Here is a 13,669-nt window from a genome sequence, read left to right on the forward strand (position 1 = left end):
TAGAGCTGGATGAACACAGCAGGCCAAGCAGCATCTGAGGAGCAGAAGGGTCTCGACCCAAAACGTCAGCTTTCCTGCTCCTCTGATGCTGCTTGGCCTGCTGTGTTCATCCAGCTCTACACCTTGTTATCTCAGATTCTCCAGCATCGGCAGTTCCTACCACCTCTATTTAACACTCAGCTTTCTCTTTTCAAGTCTCTTTGTCCTTTCCTGTTAGTTATAGCATCACAGTTCCAGTATCATCCTTGTTAATCTTCCTTGCACCCTCTCTAATCCTTCTATTTCCTTACTACAATCCACAGACCTGAATTGTACACTGTCATCCAAATGTAACTGAACCAAGATTCAATAGCTAACCTTTTTATGTGGCAACTCTATCTCTGCAGAAATAAACTTCAATGCTTGGTTTCCTTTCAGTTTGGCTTTATTGATGTGTCACTAAAATGTCTAGCAATATGTGTGTTTGTACTTGTAATTTTTTTCAGCAGCCACATTTTCCAGAAAATTCAATCACTTAAAGGAGAAACGAATGCAAATTGCCGATTTAGGTACGTTTTCGGCTTTGTGCTGCTTGCACACTTTACTGAAATCACCACTCCTTTTGCTATTGTTCAGAGATAGAAAGGAAGAACAAATCTTCCATTGAACAGATAGGTGTCACTTTTGTTGGTCATGAGACACTTGGGACAGTTGTTTGGATGTGTCTTTTAACTAGTTTCAAAGTGATTGTGAGAATATTAAAAGGAAGATCTGACAAGAAGACAATCTATTCAGTGTTCCAAACAAAAGGTGAAACTGAATGGTACACAGAATAAAAGCCCCATATATGTTCTTTTACAATTTCCTGTTCAAAGAAATGTAATATTCAGAATATACTGCTGCCTGGATTGATTTCAAATACGTCACTGACAGACAATCTAAAGCGTCATGAAAATCTGAAAAAGGATCACTGGACTTGAAATGTTAATTCTGTTTTCCCTCCACAGATGCTGCCAGACCTGCTGAATTTCCCCAGCAATTTCAGTTTTTATTTCAGATTTCCAGCATCTGCAGTTCTTTGCTTCAAATCAAGATAATTGTTGTCCCAACTATTGTGACAGGGCATAATTTCTAGTAAGAATGAACTCCAAAGTCATCTTAAAAGAGGAAACTGCCTTTTTTGCACCAAGTGCTCCACCCAAAAATGGCTTTATTTAATAGAGCATCCCAGAAAAATACACTCTTTATTAGGAGGAAGAACAGGAGGGTTGGTAACCTTTTGCTGCCTGTTGTCATTTTACACCTCAGCAATAAGTTAGTATGCAGTGCAATAAATGGGTCTAAAGAGTAGACTTATAGGTCGAGATGCTATGGGATGTTTTTGCTATTTATTTGCACTCTAATTAGCAGTTGTTTAGGCATACAGGGAGTGAAATTTCTTATATCTATTAGATTAAAAAGTACTCAGTGCAAATCAGGAATGCATTTTATAATATGCCTAATTTTCTTTTCCATGATTAATTAAAAACCTGAATGGATCAGTAACATCGTTCAGAGAAAAGGAATGACCAGCTATATCTGGTTTTCCCTGTAAGTGACTCTAGTCCTAAAGCAACCTAGATGCATCTTAAATGATCTTTGAACTGCCTGGGCAAGCTAGTAAGTAATATCAAACGTAAACATTGCTAAGTGGAGACAAGATGTCAGAGCTTTCTATCTCATCAAGACTAGGAAACAAGAAACAGATTTGAATAAAAGGAGATAACACAGTATGGACCTGAAGAAGGGTCCCAACCCGAAACGTCAACTTTCCTGCTCCTCTGATGCTGCCTGGCCTGCTGTGTTCCTCCAGCTCTACACTGTGTTATTTCTGACTCCAGCATCTGCAGTTCTTACTATCTTTGAATAAAAGGACGCCATTGTATACAGCATGAGAAGAGGATACTGATTGGTTGGGCCATCATTGGCATAGCGGCATAGCCAGAACAGCTAACTGTCAGTCTTAATTCTCAGACCAGGTTTGTAGATTCTGATTGGTCAGGGTTTTGTCATGCAGAAGTAGCAAGGACTGATTGTCTCAACGACCACTTTTTGAATGAAATAGATACAATGCACTTCCAAATTTGTTTTGACTACATAAAATAGGGTCCCCCTCCTTCTCTCCCTGCTCCCCACACCCCCTTCACTTTCTTCACGTATGCATTGCCTTATCGGGCTTTGCTTGTTAATGGTTCACTTGCCACATGGGTATTTTTCCTGGTGGTGGAAAATAAAGTTCTTACACAATGGTGTCTTTTACTGAGAACAACTGCACACACAACCACAACAAAAAAACAGGTGCCCTCTCCTTCTCTCCATATACCCCCCTTCACCTTTTGACGTAAGCATTGTCCTAATCCGGCTTTGCTTGTTAATATTTCACTAGCCGCATAAGTGTTTTCCTGGTGGTGGTAAATGTAGAATAATGTCTTTGCACAAAAGGAAATAAAACAGGATCCCATGTATTTACACATGCAGTTCTTAGCAAAGGCATTACATTGTGAGCTTGACTGATGAAGTTAAATTGGTTTCCAGTGTAATTTGTAGCAAACTGTGGATTATTTAAAAATTATTTCCAATCATAAAACCACATCTACTGGTGGATGTACTTTTCTGGGATTTGCAAGCATAGGCTGGTTGTGCATGGTGACCATGCTTCCCAATGCAACTGGTCAACAGAGTATGTTGTTTGATACAGTAAGACTTACGGTCTACAAATCTGGCATCATGGTGATGGTGAAACTCATATTTAAGAATAGTCATTTATGTGGTAGGCAAATGCTTAGATGATAGCATCCTGTTAGTGGAGAAAACCACTTGTGGGTTTACTGTATTGTAGCAGTGTGAGACAACCAGCTTCAACTATTCAAATTTTTGAGACACTTTCCCCAGTCATGGTAATTGGAGGTAAATTAGGCACTGCTCAGGGCCAGAAGTGGTTGACATGGGCCTTTTCAAAGTTTTTGCACTATACAGCAAATGATGATTTCATCAGTGTGTCTGTTCTTACACAAGTCAGTTTTGATATGTCGTCAGGGTCAACTTTACATAGTAGGGAACTGATTGAGGCCTTATTCATGAGGTTACCAACCAGATTGATCATTTGGGTTTGTAAGAATCCTGAGCTGTATATTGACCAGTAAACAAAGGCTTTTAGTAAGTGACTGTTGAGAACCCATTGAGAGAGTTCTCAACGAATGTGTCGAAGAAAAGGAACTCATTTAATTTCTCCACTTCAACAGTAAATTTGAGTGCAGGACAGAGCTTATTAAGTTCAGTAAAGAAATTCTTTAATGTAGCTGCAGATTTAAATATCAACATATTGGAAATAAGAAAGGCATTGGAGGTTAGTGGGCCATCAAAAATATGTTTCTGTTGGTAACCAACAATATTACAAAAGCTGATCCTAGGGTGGATCCCTTGGCAATACCATCTATTTGGGGTGTACACAGTTGAATTGAAACTGAACTCAAGCACATGAGTTGCTAAGTTCATGAGTTTGATGAACACAGATTCAGACACTGGTGGGACAACTAGATTGCAATAATATCGTGGCATAGTTCAAATATCAATGGCATCTTTGAGTGATGTTGGTAAATAAGCTAGCAGAATTGCACATGGACATATTATTGCTCTTAGTATGTAGGTCTCAGTGAAGATAAATCAGGTTTGCAGTTTGATGTATTTACAACTGCCAGAACCAAATTAATAAACACACAGGATCCTGTTTTATGTGAACTTGTACATCCATTGCACCATTTTCATAAAGAAAGGATCATGCAGATAACAAATCGCTGTTGAATCCCCCATGGCAACACCCTTGACCAATCAGAATCTACCTTCCTGATCTGATAACAAAGATTGACAGTTAACTGCTCCTCCATGCCAATGATGACCAACCAGTCAGCACCCTCTTCTCATGCAGAATAAAATAGCGTTCCTTTATTCAAGTCTGTTCGTTGAGTTCTAGTTCAGATTAGAGCAAGATAAAAACAAAATTCAACTTCCTATCTCCATTTAGCAATAGTTAAGCTTTGTATTCCCAAACACTGTAAAATTGTACTGAAGCTATTAAGGAAGATCTCCTATTCTCAGGATGGCTTAGATTGAGCACCTTAATGCCAACCATGCCAGCAATATGCAACTCTTGAGAATTATTAAAATGTTAGTTCTTGGTTAACAGATCAAGAAATGTTCCTCATAATGCCAATTTGTGTTTCTTTCCTCTTTTACAAGGCCTCATAACTCAAAACCTTTCAAAATTTAATTGTTAAGAAGATGCCTAATTGGGGAACCCACTCCAGACTTCATTATTACACAAATTGCTCATTTACATTCAATAAATTTGGTTCAAAAATCTAACCCAACCCTGGGGCATGACAGCTCAGTGGTTACCACTGCTGCCTCACAGCACCAGAGACTCAGGTCTGATTCCACCCTCAGGCAACTGTCCGTGTGGAGTTTGCAGATTCTCCCTGCATCTGATTGCATTTCCTCCAGGTGCTCCAGTTTCCTCCCATAGTACAAAGATGCGTGGATTAGGAGGACTGGCCATGCTAAATTGCCTCATAGGGTCCAGGGATAGGCAGGCTAGGTGGATTAGCCATGGGAAGTGCATGGTTACAGGGTAGGGTGTGGGGATGGGTCTGGGAGGAATGCCCTTCGGACGGTTGGTGTGGACTCGATGGACCAAATGGCCTGCTTCTGCACTGTAGTGATTCTGTGAATGATGTATGTCCCATTATAGAAAATAAATTTTGAACCCAATTTTTGTTGCTTAGCGCATCTTATTCATTTGTATGTAAAGATTTTAAACACTTTTGTGTGGTAGGTTCCTGAGCAATGTAATTTGGTATTTGGTGCAATGAGGGAAACAAGGCAACTGGAATGTGAATGAACAAGACAAGCAATAAGCTGTCTCTTCAATCAATCTAAAAGCATTGTAAACCAGAGTGACTGAATTCACTGTCAAATCAGTGACAATAAAAAAGACAATGAGAGGGAAAGGCAGATTGAATTAAGAGAGAAGAAAGAATTAGTAAAATAGAATAAAATTTACAGTTTTAAACTATTTAAAGTTTGATATTCATGGTTTAAAAAAAATGAGACACCGGAACTGGATTAGTTTATTTTCAGAACCAGAAAAGTTGATTGACAGTAATCAATTTATCACGTCATAATAAAGAACAAGATACTTAGCCTTGAACAGACAGGACTTAATCTTTAGTGATGTGTTTAGTTTCTATCTACTGTGCAAATGCAGCACATTTACAGCATTTAATGTGCATCAAAGCTGAGGGAGACAATGAAGCCAACAGTGGAGTGGCACCACTCAGACAGTGACCTTTGAACATTTAAATTCATCACAGATCTGTTCCTCTACTGAAGTTGCATAATTTGTTAATCAATAATGGGCAACAATTAATAATGAAAACTATTATCAACACCTTTAAATTGAAAACAAAATCTGGGACAATGTTCCAAACGCTTAAATGAATCCACAACCTTTATTTAAGTTTTCTGATAACAATTTCCAATCTTATTAGTTTCCCATTGTTGGCAGCTCACATGTTATGACAACTGACTTGTTTTCTACACACGTTTGTTTCTGCATATTTCATATTTTTTAAATGAAATAAAAATTGCTTGAGATCATAATTGAAAATGAAAGTACATAAAGTATTCAACATTCTTGGTTTCAGAACGAAACAGAGGATTGTAAAATAAATTCTGCTCTGCAATACAGTACACTAAAAGGTGACATCTCAATTGAGGCTCAGCTTATCCTCTTCATATCAGCTTTTACTCCATCAGTTACGCCATCAGATTAATATGTGTGTATTTGTGACGTCAGTATCCTATTCATGGATCAATAAAAGGTGGATTCAGAGTGGCAAAGACCCAGAACCGCGTAGATAGAAAGACAGAAGCATTGACGAGAGCTAGTTAGGGCTCTCGTCTTTCAGTTGGCGAATGTTCCCCTTTGCCTCCACATAGTGGTAAGTACCTGGTAGTTTTATTTCTCAACAATGCTGTACATACTGTCAAATATAGAACACATTTCACATAATTAGGATGAGTTTTAAGATATATGCAATGAATAAAATATCCAGTGGGAAATTTTAAGAATATTTAAGTTGGTTGAGTCAATATTGATGTAAAATGTTACAGGCAGATCTTTGAACTAATTAAAATTAGTAGTTGCACAGAAAACTTCAGGGACTATTATTCACTACAGAAATATTGTCTATTTGAATATCAAGCTTGACATTCAAATGTTGCTTATCTGTACAATTAACAACTTACCAGGCTTCTCTTAGAACAAATTCGAAGAAATAAGTTTATCTTTCAAAATATCTATACTTAAAGGAGTGTAATCTTAACCGGCTTATACTCATGTTGGGCATCTTAGTATCAAATTTTGTCAAACTCCACTCTGTCTAAAAATGCCTATTTATAAAATGTGCTCTAATAATCAGGAAGCTGTATTTAGTTTTTTCTTAGCCTTGTTGGTTTGATACTGTGCACTTTTAACATCAAGATCATTGTGTAAAATTCTTATAATTATTTCACATGAGGAAATGGCAGCAATGTTTTCCTTTATGGAGCTAACGCAGTGGGACAGGAAATAATGATGTCAGCATGTCAAATATTTGTATCAAGGCTTTGTCTTCCTATTAGTACCTTTTGTTGATTGATTCTTCCAAAGTATAGCACTGCTGAACTTCCTCAGTGTGTATTGAAACGAGTTAAGTTTTTTTGGGGACTGATTAGTCTTTTGTACATTATATCACATCCCAGCCTATACTCAACAGGCTCCTGTTGGGTAAGCGACTGGTCCTATGAAGCAAATTATGATCTTAAATGGATTTGGTAAAGTATACTGAATTAATTATGCATTTAAACCACTCATTTTTTTCACAACCAGTTTGTTGTTACACAGAAACTTACTAAAAAAGCACATTGAATGCATTGGTCACATATATTCAAAGGTTACTGGAGTACAAACATGAAGGTCCCACAACTTGAAAATAGGATCTCAACCTAAGTTAAACATGCTTAGGAGAAGAGCTTAAATATTTGTGAAAGTTGCAGAAGTGAAGGAAAATAAGTAAAGTATTACTATTCTTATGGATGATGGGGACCTTTAAGAGAGGTGCATCTGACCTGTATTCATTTGAAATGATCACTTGACGAATGTAGCTACTGAAGAACAGGTGGCTGTGTGTCAGGGATTTGTGTAAATAAGCCTCTTACTCATCTGTACTCCTGTATCAGCAAAAACTTAACTGAGCTAATTAATGAAAATGCAGCATTAGTACATTAGGAGTAATTTAACCTTGAAACCTAATTTCAGGTCATGCTTTGGTTCAAAAGGAGTTTGCTTTTCCAATGAATTTGCATGAAAATAGTTTTGAATTCATTGACAACTTGATTCTTAATTCTTTTCCTTACAGTCTTCCTATCAGTAAATAGTTAATCAAAATGATTGGTATGGTGCAGTTACCAAATCGCTCACAAAGACAAATGCAGCAGGAAAAACAAACATGCGGACAAAAACCCAAAAGGGAACTTGATAAAAACATCTGGAAACTGTGTGATTGTAACAAAAAATCTTATTGCTTGACGTAGCCTTCCAAATCTAGACAAAATATTGATTCAGTCATCCAGTTCCAATAACTCTGAATTGCACGGTCTGATTCAGGTGAATAGTTGGTCTGGTTTGGTTATAAATGTGTACACTAATGGGTGTTATGTAGAGTTGAAACATGATTGAAGTTAAGGCCATTAAAAGTCGTCAGTAAAATGATTCACTTTTCAGCACCAAACACAGAATCATAGCTCAGCTTTGTGTCTGAACATGTGGCTAATTTCCTATTCAGATTGGAATGTTTTGATTACTTTATAGGAAATTTTCACCAATCATAGAAACTTAGACATACAGCACAGAAATAGGCCATTTGCTTCAGCATACACGCACAGACATTTTAATAAAAAATAATGCATAGTCCCAACTAAATGGAGCATTCTTTAAATTAGTTCTGAAAATCACAAAAATCTAGCATTACATTGTTTTTCTCACCTGTTATGTATAGTTACTTGTGTGATAGGTTATTTGCAGCCAATTTATGTAGTCAGGGTTATCATCCCTAGAATCCTAGATCACGCTATTTTTATTTCATTAGCAGCTATTTATTTAAATATACATTGAAAGGAAAGGAAAGAAAGAGGAAAGGGTTAATTCTTTCAAACTTAAATCCTTTGCCATCTCCCTCTTCTTGCTGCACTCGAGTCTTCACAATCCTATTACAAGTAGAACTGTTGAAAACCAATCCCATTCTACATGCCCTTGCGGCTCATTCTGAGGATTAAGGTTAGACTAAGCAGGGTTGCATTGACCCTGATAATCTAGGAGGTGAAGTAACACATCGCCATATTTACAACATTACATTAACTGGCAAAGGTTTTGTCTTTTTTGAAATATAGTACCCTAGTGAAGTGTGGCACAACAACAACAACTATGGCAGCAAACCCCCTGGAAATTCAACCAAACTTGAAAGCACAAGAGATGGCTCTCACTTTAGAACCACCGAAACATTTGGGAGAAATTAAATCAGCCACAAGAGTAACTGGAGGACCAGCAACTCCTAGGAAAGGACCACCAAAGTTCAAACAAAGGCAAACAAGACAGTTTAAGAGCAAGCCGCCAAAAAAAGGAGTACAAGGGTAAGAGGAAAAATAATTGCACAATCAATTTAATTCAAAGGGGTGTAGCTAAGTAAAATCATTGGGTGAAAGTAGACAGGTGAAATTGAAGCCAAACTGAGTTACGATATTGTTGGATGGATAAAAATATGGACTATGCTGCCAAACAATTATTTCATTTTTTTCACATGAAAGAACAGCCCTCCAACATTTTCGGAATCAGCAACATTAATTGACAGTCATGACTGGTGATTTTGAAAGGTCTGATGGGATGTTCAATTCATATCTAATCCAATGACCTTTCAATTATGACCATGGACTGCCCAAATTCCCAACTAGCTGCTTTGACATTGGCAGTGGTGTTTCAACATGAATGCACTGAAAGAGAAAGGAGCTAATTAAATCAAAATGCTGAAAACAATGTTTAATTTGGTCAGTATTCCCTCAACAGAACTTTCCATACTTATGTTACTTCCAGCAGAGTAAAGGTGGACTTGAATGTACAACACCATACTGTGGAATGGTATGATGCAAGTTGAGGCTTGCAATTTCTTTATACAAAACATAAATTATGTTTATTAATAATAAAATGCAGCATCAACCAAGTTGGATATCTAGTCTCTACTCAAAATGATGCTGGAGGATGGTGACATATTACACATTTCACCGTATTTATTTGTTAAATACAAGTGACAACAAATCATTGAATTCAACTCAGATAGTTCATCTTAACTGAACCAGCTAATCAGCTAACATGGTTTCTCTCGACAGCGAAACTGCATTACAGCGAGAGAAATATCAACCAAGGTTCTCAATCCTGATCACTACCCAATCAATCAAAGTTCAAGTGTGTGGACATTGGACAAGGACAGAATCAATTGCAACTATGATGCTGCCACAGTCAAATAGCCTTTTAAAACTTTGATATCTGTAGACATAAGGCAGATTGTGACCTATAGGATGATTTAATATGAGTTGCTAAATATTGTTTCTGCCTCTCCCACAGGTTTGGTGATGACATTCCTGGAATGGAAGGATTAGGCACAGGTATGATTTCTTATTCAAAATTGCTGTTCTTCATTTTTCTGGCCTCATGTTGCGCATTATTATTGAAAAAGCAACTTTTCATAGCATTTGATTTGATTTGATTTATTATTGTCACATGTACCTAAGTACAGTGAAAAGTCTTGTTTTGTGTGCAGTACAGGCAGATCATACCATACAGAGATGATAGGGTGATTGAACAGAGCGAGGAATACAAAGTTACAGCTGCAGAGAAGGTGCACAAAAAGCAAGATCAATATTAGATTTGAAATTTGAGAGGTCCATTTAGAAGTCTAATAACAGTGGGCATAGAATGCTATTCAGGATGGTCATTGACACAGTTTTATTGCATTCTCACTGTAACAACATTATGCCAATGTAACAGTTTAAATTGGCATCAAATGGAAATAGCAAAAAAGACGTTATGTCAGGAAAGACTTTCACGATATGGAACTTGTGTTAGCCAACCTTTCAATAATTCCATTCATCACAACCTCTGTCAATTATTAGTGCTCTTTATTTGAGTTGCTGTGACCTTGTTAGTCAATAACATTAGGTTGAAAATGTTCAATGATAACTATTTTCCTGCAAACTAACTAGTGATCATTACCGGTATATCTTGTAAAGTAATGCCTCTGTGACATTTTGATACCACTTTGACAGTTATCCAAATAAACTTAACCAAATTTTCCATATCAAGCTACTAATACAGTCATGTAATACATGTTTGTATCATCCAAGGATATTATTTATTATGTCAGAAATTATAATTAACATGTACCTTGCAAGAATCACACTGAATGGTGACAGAGGAGTCCCTTGTTCTGACTTATGCCATTTTCTTGCCTAGAAGAGATATCAATTGTCTACATGGGTATAAAGGCTGAAGAAAATAAAGAGCTACGCACTTAAATAATGGAGTTAACACAGTGTCAACTGTACTATTGATGCTATTGTCCTTCTTTGGTTTACAGATATCACTGTCATATGCCCCTGGGAGGCCTTCAATCATCTGGAACTACATGAACTAGCACAATATGGTATCATCTGAAGTGGCGACGGAACTCTGCATTTTTACTGTGCTCCTCGGAAGACTTTCCAACACCACCCTGCCCTCTCCCTTCTATTTCACCAGTGGCTTCAAAAGCAGAAAAGAGGCCAAGCCTCAAGGTTGCAGACACACCTGCAAAGAAAAGCATAATAGTAAAAACAAACTCTCCTTTCCAGACTCACATTTCCTTTGAACTCATACTATGTTTAAAACATGAAGGTGTTTTCCTGAAATGCATCACGCAGAATTCTTGTCTCTTGTTATTACCAAAGCTGATCATTTTTCAACTGACCTTCTTTCATCCAGTTTCCAACTATGTTAGCTAAAAACTCTTTGTATCATGGACATATTAACAAGAACTATTATGCTTTTTTAAAATGCACCTCTGTGGAAACATCATGATGGCGCATATGCAAATCCATTCTGATTATTGTGATTCTTTAAGTATTGAACTTTGTAGGAGAACTATGTATGTTTGTGATTCTGTGAATGTCCAAGGTGGAATTCAGAAATCCCCAAAATCGCTAACACGTACCTCCTTCTGAATGAGAGAGTGACCCAAAACAGCACTGCATTACTATTAGTATCCATCAGTCAAATCACATTTTCTCTATGACTTGTTGCAATATTTAAGTTTTAAGTAGTTAAATCCTTGAACTTTGTCCACCCCTCTCCCCAAAGTGAACTACTCAGGGACTCTTCGAAATTTAAGTTTGTTAAAAACTTGTAATAAGAGATTGCTAGTGATCTGTGTAATGTGTGGATGAATTATTTTATTATTAAGTGATTGCCCTTATTTAAGTTACTCACATTCATTCACCTACCTGTTCTCAATAATTCATTCATATTGCTTGTTTTTTCCATTGTTACTCATGAACATTTTCATTTTATCCTCATTGATTGCAAATCAAATGTTATCTTTTATATCTAATTTTTTATAACTTGTACCAAATTGTTCCATTTTTATATCTTTGTCGATTGTTCTGTTTGGTTTTAGCTTATTGAATTCAAAATCCTCCTTGATCACTTCTGTAATATGGCAGTTAAACCTTTTCCTCATCTTGTTAGATGTCGCTTCTTCTTTTCTGAATTACAACCTCAGAAATTTACTTTATCTTGTGTAAATTTATTGCTGTAAAGCTACTGTCATCTATGCAAAGAGAAAGTTCCAATTTCCACTTTTCAAAGTTTGCATGTTTGATGTTATTTCTTCAAACGTTTATTATTATCATTTACTTTGTTTTATTTATTGACTATAAATTTCTGCTATATCTTCCATTTCTAACCTCATCCTGCTTTGACTTTCATTTTGGATTTCACTTTTGAATGAACTTTTCCTTACAATTTTAATTTCAAGTTTTTTTTATAAATTTATCATTTAAAAAATACTAAGACCAACACATTTCATCATTTCTTCATTCACTTTGTTGTGTCTTATTTCTGTTCAGTTTTGGTGTTTTCTATCTGTCTCTAATTCTGGGCTAAAATCTACAGAAGGAGGTATGTTCAGGAAAGATCAACAATGCTGCGTGGGGATTCTTAACAAAAACCTTGACGGGTTGTAGCGTGTTTAAACTGAAATGTTGTCATCTGGAGATTGGATTGTTCTCTCATAAATCCAATAAAGCTTGAAAAAAAAAAGGAATATACGTGCAACTTGCTCTTCTCTTTTGGATTTGTTTTAAATCTCAACATTTATTTTAAAGTTCGCATCCTTCTCACAACCTTGTGCTGTCCAGCCAAAAGACAGAATTGTCTAATCCAGGGACAAGCCTTCAGCACCTTGGTCCTGCCTTTATTTGTTTAAGCCACAAAGTATTGGCGGGGATCATGGGCTAAAGAGATTCAAAGGTTTCCTGCTCAGTCTACCAAAGAATGTCCTTTTTGCTGAATTGGAAAGGAATATACAGTTCACTGTATTTGATGGGGACAAAGCAAGATTACTTGATTGAGATCATAAAGATTTTTCAGCCCAACCAGAAGTAATTGAATTATCTTTATTGTCACTTGTACTTACATGAGTACAGTGAAAATTTTGCAAGTCGCCACATATGGCACCATCTTCGGCACAAAGGTACCTAGGTACAGATTCGTCAGTACAAGTTTTTAGGGAAAAAAAATTAGAAAAATAAAGAAATAAAAGTCCAGCCTTACAGACCTTCAAAAGGACAAAATCATAGTAATAAATTAGAAAGACTAAAGAAATAACAAGTTCAGAATAATAGTGCTTCCATGACAGTATACAAAAAAAAATTAAAAAGAGAACTTAAGACAAAGTCTATTTGCATATCTGTTCCATGGGTTGCTAATTGTGAAAAAGGATTATTTGATGTTATGAAGGGTGGCATGATGGCTCAGTGGTTAGCACTGCTGCCTCACAGCGTCAGGGAGCCGCATTCAATTCCACCCTCGGGTGACTGTCTGTGTGGAGTTTGCACATTCTACCTGTGTCTGCGTGGGTGTGCTCCAGTTTCCTCCCACAGTCCAAAGATGTGCAGGCTAGGTGGATTGGCCATGCTAAATTGCCTGTAGTGTTCAGTGATGTGTAGATTAGGTTGGTTGGGTCTGGGTGGGATGCTCTGTGGGTTGGTGTGGACTTGTTGGGCCAAAGGGCCTGTTTCCACACTGTAGAGGTTCTATGATTTGCCTTTCACTGATAAGTAACCTCTGCCTTTTTGTTGTGGGGAGAACAATATGGACTATGGGCAGAATTTGGCCTTGCGTGTAGGAAGCAGGAATAAATCTTGCTGGAAAGTGTTTTGTTTTGACTTTTAACTCAGACATGGCATAAGTGTGTGATTGTTCTGGGTTTCCCTGACCTATTGGAGTGAAAGGACATGAAGATGACTC

General features: G+C 37.0%; 1 protein-coding gene and 1 long non-coding RNA gene across 2 annotated transcripts in view; one reads left to right on the top strand and one right to left on the bottom strand.

Annotated features, from left to right (window-relative positions):
• Positions 1-11,043, bottom strand: part of LOC125485848 — a 16,315-nt gene extending 5,272 nt beyond the window's left edge. The window contains exon 1 of the long non-coding RNA XR_007264550.1: positions 10,550-11,043. This is a non-coding gene — a long non-coding RNA (uncharacterized LOC125485848). The remainder of the gene's footprint in view (positions 1-10,549) is intronic.
• pde6gb (phosphodiesterase 6G, cGMP-specific, rod, gamma, paralog b) lies at positions 5,927-12,463 on the top strand. Its single transcript, XM_020512933.2, has 4 exons — positions 5,927-6,017; positions 8,506-8,745; positions 9,731-9,771; positions 10,743-12,463. The coding sequence occupies exons 2-4, from the start codon at positions 8,540-8,542 to the stop codon at positions 10,817-10,819; spliced, it is 324 nt and encodes a 107-aa protein (XP_020368522.1). The 5' UTR covers positions 5,927-6,017; positions 8,506-8,539; the 3' UTR covers positions 10,820-12,463.
• Positions 12,464-13,669: the final 1,206 nt, after the last annotated feature.

The sequence above is a fragment of the Rhincodon typus genome, chromosome 23, assembly GCF_021869965.1.
Source record: "Rhincodon typus isolate 14 chromosome 23, sRhiTyp1.1, whole genome shotgun sequence".
Taxonomy (NCBI): domain Eukaryota; kingdom Metazoa; phylum Chordata; class Chondrichthyes; order Orectolobiformes; family Rhincodontidae; genus Rhincodon; species Rhincodon typus.

Coding starts and splice junctions, on each gene's coding strand:
- pde6gb (XM_020512933.2), top strand. CDS start 8,540: ATGGCAGCAAACCCCCTGGAAATTCAACCAAACTTGAAAGCACAAGAG. Junction 8,746..9,730: donor CCAAAAAAAGGAGTACAAGG/GTAAGAGGAAAA, acceptor CCTCTCCCACAG/GTTTGGTGATGACATTCCTG. Junction 9,772..10,742: donor AATGGAAGGATTAGGCACAG/GTATGATTTCTT, acceptor TTTGGTTTACAG/ATATCACTGTCATATGCCCC.